The sequence below is a fragment of the Pinus tabuliformis genome, chromosome 7 (assembly GCF_031772625.1).
Source record: "Pinus tabuliformis cultivar Carrire ecotype Pingquan chromosome 7, CPIR1, whole genome shotgun sequence".
Lineage (NCBI taxonomy): Eukaryota > Viridiplantae > Streptophyta > Pinopsida > Pinales > Pinaceae > Pinus > Pinus tabuliformis.
The window spans coordinates 756,112,166-756,121,344 of NC_142293.1; the positions used below are offsets into that span (position 1 = coordinate 756,112,166).

Genomic DNA, 9,179 nt, shown 5'->3' on the forward strand with positions numbered 1-9,179 from the left:
CACTTACTACCTCTAAATTGGAAAATAGTTTAGTAATTTGGAAAATAGTTTTTTGGTTAATTAATTGGAGACTAATGAGAATTAGTATTATATTTATTCACTTACTCCCATAGTTGTCTGATTTAATTTCCCACCACCAATTTAGAGATTTAAAAAACAGGATCTTCCTAATCTAATTTACTATTTGTGGTTAAAAGATTGACATAGAGATAAACAGTAAAACACTAATTTTCAAATCTTCTAGAAATAAGAGATTTAAAAAACAGGATCTTCCTAATCTAATTTACTATTTGTGGTTAAAAGATTGACATAGAGATAAACAGTAAAACACTAATTTGCTATTTGTGGTTAAAAGATTGACTTTGCTATTTGTGGTTAAAAGATTGACTTTGCTATTTGTGGTTAAAAGATTGACATAGAGATAAACAGTAAAACACTAATTTGCAAATCTTCTAGAAATAAGAGATTTAAAAAACAGGATCTTCCTAATACAGGATCTTCCTAATCTAATTTACTATTTGTGGTTAAAAGATTGACATAGAGATAAACAGTAAAACACTAATTTGCTATTTGTGGTTAAAAGATTGACTTTGCTATTTGTGGTTAAAAGATTGACATCTATTTGTGGTTAAAAGATTGACTTTGCTATTTGTGGTTAAAAGATTGACATAGAGATAAACAGTAAAACACTAATTTGCAAATTTTCTAGAAATAAGAGATTTAAAAAACAGGATCTTCCTAATACAGGATCTTCCTAATCTAATTTACTATTTGTGGTTAAAAGATTGACATAGAGATAAACATTAAAACACTAATTTGCTATTTGTGGTTAAAAGATTGACTTTGCTATTTGTGGTTAAAAGATTGACATAGAGATAAACAGTAAAACACTAATTTTCAAATCTTCTAGAAATAAGAGATTTAAAAAACAGGATCTTCAAAGATTGACATAGAGATAAACAGTAAAACACTAATTTTCAAATCTTCTAGAAATAAGAGATTTAAAAAACAGGATCTTCCTAATCTAATAGTAATCTTCCTAATCTAATTTACTATTTGTGGTTAAAAGATTGACATAGAGATAAACAATAAAACACTAATTTGCTATTTGTGGTTAAAAGATTGACATAGAGATAAACAATAAAACACTAATTTGCAAATCTTCTAGAAATAAGAAACAAATCTAACTAAAAAAACAGTAAAACACTAATTTACAAATCTTCTAGAAATAAGAAACAAATCTAACTTGAAATTGAGCCTATGCACTAATTTGCAAATCTTCCAGAAATAAGAAACATATCTAACTTCAGATTGAGCCTATGCACTAATTTGCAAATCTTCCAGAAATAAGAAACATATCTAACTTCAAATTGAGCCTATGCACTAATTTGCAAATCTTCCACAAATAAGAAATAAATGTAACTTCAATTTGCAAATCTTCCAGAAATAAGAAACATATCTAACTTCAAATTGAGCCTATGCACTAATTTGCAAATCTTCCACAAATAAGAAATAAATGTAACTTCAAATTAAGCCTGTGCAACCATTTAATTTTCCAACATTTATTTACACATTGATATGCGGCCTCCTGCAAAAATTAGGTTGAAAATGACATATCTATTAAAAAAACCAATAAATAAACCAACAAAAAGAAATAAATCTATACGGCCATTATTCACAAATCCGCATGCTCCCTCCTCCAAGGAGTAGCTCGGGAATATCAATAGCAATAACTTGAAAAAAAACCATTTACTGTTTAGAATACCAAAAAATATTACGAACAAACTGTTTATAATAGCGTAAAAAAGCCACTGTCAGAAATAAAAACATCATGTAAACATTTTTGTGATGCCCCGGCAAAATGTAAATATTTGATTTTCATCATTGAAAATGAATATAAATATAACATTGTTAAATTTACGACAAAACTAAAAAAAACTAAATATAACATTGTTAAATTTACGACAAAACTAAAAAAAAACTAAATATAACATTGTTAAATTTACGACAAAACTAAAAAAAACTAAATATGACATTGTTAACGGTTTGAAATTTAAGAAAAAAATAAATATGACATTGTTAACTGTTCGGTTTGAAATTTAAGAAAAAAATAAATATGACATTGTTAACTGTTTGAAATTTAAGACAAAACTAAATATGACATTGTTAACTGTTTGAAATTTAATAAAACTAAATATGACATTGTTAACTGTTTGAAATTTAAGACAAAATTAAATAGTTTGAAATTGAAGACAAAACTAAATATTACTGTTTGAAATTTAATAGTATTGTTATTATTGTTTTTTTAAGAAATATAAGAAATGTTTCTTGGAAATGCTGGCAACTTTTGAGGAGGAAGTTGGGATAAGATGGTTGTTGAAACTGCAACAACAATGGATAAAACACTATATTAAATTAATATATGTACGGATTATCAAAAACTCAAGGTTTTCTCACATTTTCATGGCTTTCTCTTAAAGGAACAAGTAAAACTAATGTCCGATACCGTGATAGAAAATTGAGAGATTGGCACAATAAATCACATTTAAAGTTTTTATTAATCACTATAAGTACAAATATATAAGACATAAATTATTAGTTTCGACACATCTAGATCATACTCATACATTAAAAACAACAATTTTTATATTAATTTATATTAATTCCAAATAATAACTACAACAATTTTTATATTAATTTATATTAATTCCAAATAATAACTACACACATGACATAAAAACATTATTCCAAAATATTAAAAATTCTTAAATATTAAACATAATTACATCTTTAAATTATAAGTGATATAAAAAATCACTTTATTATTCACCCATTCCTATGTGAGAAAATTGATTTATGTCAAATTGAATTATCAGATTACAATGTAATATTGCAAATAAAACCCTCAATGATGCTCGTTGAATCGAGTCTTTTTGGGTCTTCTTATTTCCATGAAATATAATCTATTAAATATAATATATTAAAATCTTCTCATTTCATAATACCAAATATTATAATCTATTAAATATTAAAATCTTAATTTTTTTCATAATATCAAAAATTTATATTATATTACACATTCTAATCCATTAAAGTAAATGAAACTCACTACATTATTATACATGAATTGTCATTAAACTGCAACCTAACCACCTCCCCTACCCCTAACTGGAAAGGCTTCCAGGGAAAAGGAAGGGAAGGGAGGCAAAAATCTGCCTGTGAAAAGGATGGGAGGGGAGGCAAAAATCTGCGCTGTAAAGACAGGCAGAGGAGTACAGAAGGCTAAGGAGTACAGAAGGCTAAGTTTGGTGATGACCAGATAGCCTAGCACAAAGTGCGTTCTTGCTGAGGATAGTGACCCTGCGACCCTGCATTCTTGCTGAGATAGTGATAGTGATCCTGCAAGAGAGCTAGGGGGAGATTCTGGTCTCGAAAGAGAGATCTCAGATCTCGAGGTTGAGTGGACAAGAAACAGCAGAGAATCCAGGTGAACCTCTAAAAAGTCTTTATCGTCCAGACAGAGACGAGGTAAGTAAGGAAATCACTTGGATAATCTGTTAGCTAATCTGCTTAGATAATCTGTTAAACCATCCGTTAGATAATTTGTTAAAAATTTATATGTAAACAGCTCGGAAACGGGATGTCGAGGGATGTCGAGGTCTGGTTCATTTCTTGCGGTTAGGAGAGAACTGTACGATGGAAATAGTCCTTTTACTTTTCTGCTAAGTACAAGGGAAATAATTATAAGAATATTTATGGTGCAGAAACAAATCTTGCATAAGAAAATTTTAGGGACAGACGTTAGGGTCTGTGGTATTGAACAAATAAACACTACAGAGATAGTGAAAATAGCCATAGGACGCAACCGAAATCTTATTACAACAGACAGTTTGACAAACAGCAAAGATAAGAGCATATTCGAAAACTACAAAACGACAAATGTAGGTAAATAATGCTCGAAACGAAAACTGCGCAAACAATATTTTATTCTGCTAGAAAATACTTTTTAAATTGAAAGAAATGCCGCCATGCTGTTAAGAAGAAAATATTAAACTTGAACAAAATACAAGTATGGGGTCGATACTCAAACCCTGGAATCGTTACAGATTCTAGCTGCATATAAATCAAGGCCGTAAGACCTGTATTGAGTTATATTAAACTGTTGGCAAGCCTAACCTCATGACAGAGTCGCATGAGAGAGGTCAACCCAAACGATGGAGGTTTTCTTTGTAGTCTGCGGGTCCAGAAGTATGAGAGGACATTGGGTCTCCAAGTATATTATGAGCGAATAGAGCACAGTAATTGGAAGACCTTCCAAAATGAAGTTCTCCTGTTATCGCTGCATAGGAGGAAACCCTATAGAGTATGGCCGGAACCCTACAGTAATATAGGATGAAACTCTGAGAAAAGACCCGAAGAAATCTGGAGAGGGGTTTCAGCGGCCGATAATTTAATCCACAGATAGACTAAAAGTGGCTTGTTATAGCGACTGGGGAAAGCCAAGAGTGTTAATGACATACAAGAAGAAACCCAGAAACTCAAAGGTATAAATGCCTCTTTTCTACAGATTTAGTTGGCAATCATATAAACCCTGAACCTATTGTCTTCCATATAAAACAGGCATATAGAATGCTGTACAGGCATAAAACAAAAGAAGCGGAAATACAGTACGCAAGCGATATTTCAGTACTGAGAACATAAACATCAATTAGATTCATCATTTGGGGAAAACCATTATACAACCCAGAATTTAGTTCAAAAAACATTCATACTGAAAATCTTACGGACTCGGCTTAAGACCGAGCACAAGATTAATTAACCAGAAATTAGTCCAGCACAAGGACTCCTGATCTGTTAACAAGAAAACCTGACCAACGTTCAATAACTTACAGGGGCTTGACCCCAGATAATTCACAACAGAATACGAAGGAACTAGGAGAATGTTCACATGATTACAATTGACATAGTCAGAGGCGAATTCAAGCCAGAAAATGCATTCAAGTGACCAAGCCTCAGGCCAGAACAGCCGCGGCCTCATGACTCATGAAACCATGAAGTAGGGCTGTAGCATGAATCTGCTCCAGGCTCGATAGGCAACATTTCCGGAGCTGGAATCAAAAACAAAGAGATAGGTCCATAACCCATGCAGGGACAGCTTTCATGCAGAGCACATCCATGAAAATTCAACCCAGAACTATATTTACTCACCGGTGGTCTGTGCAGGGGGTAGACAGTCCAAATGGCCACGTCCATCCCTTGATTTGAGCCAGCCTTTCTGGGCCGCGTCTCATCCTTTTCCATCCCGGAAACAACAAAAGACAAGCTGTTACAACCATGAGCTGTGAATGCCAAGAAAAGATGGATAACAGATGAAAAAATAAAAAGGAAAGGAGACGAATTCTTACCCAAGTCATATAGAACACTGGAAAACTATGCAACCCGGCAACTGAACTGAAACCCTGAGCAGTGACATAGCATTGCAGACAACTTTCGGCACAGTGGAAGGCGGAGCGGCGCTGGATCGAGCGCGGAGAAACAATGAGCCGAATGAACCATACCACCAGGGTAACGGGTACAAAACCCTCGGTCCGATGTTTAACCCTTAGATCTGCCGCCAAACACCTCCACCGTCGATGGCTGGAGAAGCCCGAGGTGCATAAATGCAGCTGGTACTCCTGCCCTTGCCACGCCAGGAGATAAATGTTAAGCCAGGTGGAAAGCGCAGGTGAATCCGGAAGGACGGGGTACGCTGTCACTTTAATGCAAAGGATTTTCCTGCCATCGGAAAGTTTTGTCCGAGCACCGGGAACCATGTAATGTAACCCAAGGCGACATATATATATATATAAAATCCGGACAACGATAATTTGTTACAAGTCAACATGTAATTTTTTTTCAATTTTGTGGTTGTGGTAGGTACATGACAATTTTTTTTTTAAATGTTGCATCCAGTGACCGGTGGAGTGGTGAATGTCTTTGTTCAGGTCCCTGTTCTTAGAAAAGACATCCATTAATTTCAAGAAACAAATTACAAGAAAAACGACTTATGAATATGTAATTTCAAGAAACAAATTACAAAAAAAACGACTTCTGCCATATTCATAGATGGCGATTGACATTTTCCTTTGCTCGAATCAAATTAATTTGGGGAAGAAATTTTAGAATCCTCCCATTCATAGCCTTATGAACACCGAAAAGAAGTTATTCAATTCTGATTACATTTTACAAATAAAATGATTTGGTCATTGAATACCAGTAATACCTGATCTGACTCCTTAAATTAGTTATTTTTATCTCACCCTTTGAAGTAGATTCCTTCATTTACATTCTTGAGAGTAATTTTTCTTCACTAGCTTTCTTTCTAGACAATTGTAGCATCAAATCTTCATGTATTTTTAACAGCTCTGCAAGAGTATTTTCTAAATTTCCCCTTTTCTTATCCCACAAATGAGAAATGCCAGTCATCTTCATTTTTCCTCTGTAATTCTCTACCAAAGTACTTTCATATGGAATTCCTTATCAATTTCCATCCAATGGTCACTCCGTTCACCAATTTTAACTTCTTTTATGAATTGATGATTATCTATCTTGGACTCGAAATTTGTTGAGGCCTCTTGAAGAATATGAATCTGTGATTCCATTTCCACTAACTTGTGTAAGAAACAGGCCTTAAAATCCTGTCGTGAGGTATTGATATCTTTAACAAGTCTTTCATTAAACTCCCGCAACTTGCATATTTCATCTTCACATCGTTTGCAGGGTTGGGAGATTTGATAATCTTTATCCTTGTCCACTGGAATATCTTATTTTCATCTTTGTCGTTGCAAAGCTCGAAGGAGGATGATGAGTTGATACTATTCTGTCTCCTTCGCCAGTTGTCTTTGCCCATCTTTGACTTTCGAATTTCAAATGAAAGGCACTGGGTCTCCAGAGATGATGGAGGGCGGATGCTCCATGGATGTCTATGTGATGGTCATCCGTAGTACAAGAGCAGCCGGATGGTCATCAATGATTATGTTGATAGTTATCGGTGGTGGATCTTTCAGGAAACCAACTCTATAGAAAAGTAAATGCGTCTTGACATACGAGGCAAATAGTGCTCGCTCTCTGAGTGATAGCACGTGAATCGAGGTAGCAACTTGGAGAGAGGGGGCTATTTGCCTAGCATGTCAGAGCGTATTTACTTTTCTATAGAGTTAGAAATAAGAGTTTCACTCCATGTATCCATGCCATTGCCATTTTGTGTAAGCAGTGAGACGGAAAACAATAACGGAAACGGAGGGCCAGTTAGCCACGTCAATGAGTCCGAGCAACCCGCAATCGATATGAGTTCGGGGCTTTGAGAGAGCCATCTCTTTCGATTCGTGTAGCAGTGGCATGGTGATCCACTTGGACGCTTCCCATTATTTCAACTTGAGATGAGTTCGGGGCTTTGAGAGAGCCAGCTCTTTCGATTCGTGTAGCAGTGGCATGGTGATCCACTTGGACGCTTCCCATTATTTCAGCTTCTATTGGCATAGTGGCTCAGACTCGAACACCAGGACCAAATTACTGGCTTTATGGGGCGTCCTTCATTGTGCTAAGTGGATCAACTTGTCTAGTCATTTTTGCGGCCATAGTCTAATTCATACTTACCAAGTTCGAATATTCGAATTCGATTCCATACAAAAAAAATTCTATTGCTTAAAATTTAATATGGAAAAAATTCGAGAGTAGACATCTACAAATATTTAAATATATTGTTTTTCTAATATTTTGAAATTTTAAAATATACAAATATCTATTATTTTCTAATACCATTAATCTAATCAAATCAAATTATTAACAACAACATTTATTATTCTATATAATACAAACTTTATATATTATAATTTAATATTTACTCAAATTTTCTTGTATTTAAATTTAATAAATATATAACACATATTTGTGTTATATTAAGTGTCCTAAATAATCTATTTATCACTCTCCTTAACTTTTTAACAGATTTTATTAACAACCTTACTTAAAAAAAATACTTCCTAAAATCTCATCAATTAAAAAACCAACTATTAACAACTTTGCATTAACAACCTTGCTAAAAAAAACATACTTCCTAAAATCTCATCGATTAAAAAGCGAACCAGCTTTACCATTCATTAAGACTTATATTAACGTGTCATCTCACAGGTCTTGGAAACTTAGAGATTAAAAAACCAACCAATAACAACCTTGCTAAAAAATATACTCCCTAAAATCTCATCGATGAAATTTACCATTCATTAAGACTTAACCTGCCATCTCACCGCTCTTGGAAAGTTGCTCTGATGTCCATCAAATCTAAGTTCGTTAATGGAAAGTTGAATCTGATTTTAACGGTTAGTTGTATGCAGTTTTATGGATGCGATTTGAACAGTTAGCTGTATGCAGTTTTATGGAGGCGAAAGGGTTTTTGAAGAGCGGATGGGGGACTTGGAAAACTTCTGTTAGCTGTTATCTCCTGTGAACTGAATCGGCTGTGGACGCGAAAAACTCTGTAAACTGAATTCGATGTGCGGAAAATTGTTATGCTCTTTTGTAAACTGAGCATGACGTACCGAACTTCGAATTAACGAATTAGTTCGCAAACCGAACCGAACTGCCGTATTTTCGAATTTTTTCCATCAATTCGACCGAATTTGGTAACTATGGTCTAATTAGTTGGAGGATTTGCTCATAAAGTTATGGAAATTCTGGTTGTATTTAGAGAAAATCTGGCGAGGAGTTTTGTAAGTCTAATTTATAGTTGTGGAACTTCAAAATTTTAGGTGGTAACATCTTATGCTTTGATGGGGTAAAATCCAGTGTTGGAGGAGCTGCGCACACGTCAGGAGGGAGCTGCCAACCAGTGAAGCCATGGCTGTTCGTGCCCAATAGCCATCCGTCCTCCTTGGCCCGTTTCGAACGTGGCGTCTCCGCATGCGCCTCCCACAAAGCGTCCTTAGTCACAGCTGTTCTTGCCGGTTCCACTTCCAGTCTATTGATACATTCGCCAATAGCATTCCGCCCGGTTTTGATCGTGGCAACTCTGCATGCAAACAGCCATCTTGCCACCTTCTCGAACTGGAACGTGGCTCTTTCGACGCTACCCCGGCCATGCAAATCTCTGGACTCTTCGGTCCCTGCTCTACCTTAGCCTGATCTTTTTATTCCACGCCATA

The 9,179-nt window shown here is 34.9% G+C and overlaps 1 protein-coding gene across 1 annotated transcript; it reads right to left on the reverse strand.

Moving 5' to 3' along the window:
* Positions 1-4,687: 4,687 nt before the first annotated feature.
* LOC149249724 (uncharacterized) lies at positions 4,688-5,813 on the reverse strand. Its single transcript, XM_089453453.1, has 3 exons — positions 5,406-5,813; positions 5,209-5,292; positions 4,688-5,108 (listed from the first exon to the last, which is right to left on the reverse strand). The coding sequence occupies exons 1-3, from the start codon at positions 5,811-5,813 to the stop codon at positions 5,013-5,015; spliced, it is 588 nt and encodes a 195-aa protein (XP_089309579.1). The 3' UTR covers positions 4,688-5,012.
* Positions 5,814-9,179: the final 3,366 nt, after the last annotated feature.

Excerpts from the sequence above, each read along its gene's own strand:
- LOC149249724 (XM_089453453.1), bottom strand. The coding sequence starts at position 5,813 with ATGGTTCCCGGTGCTCGGACAAAACTTTCCGATGGCAGGAAAATCCTT. Across the intron at positions 5,293-5,405 it reads CAGTGTTCTATATGACTTGG|GATGAGACGCGGCCCAGAAA; the intron begins GTAAGAATTCGT and ends GGGATGGAAAAG. Across the intron at positions 5,109-5,208 it reads ACCCCCTGCACAGACCACCG|CTCCGGAAATGTTGCCTATC; the intron begins GTGAGTAAATAT and ends TTTTGATTCCAG.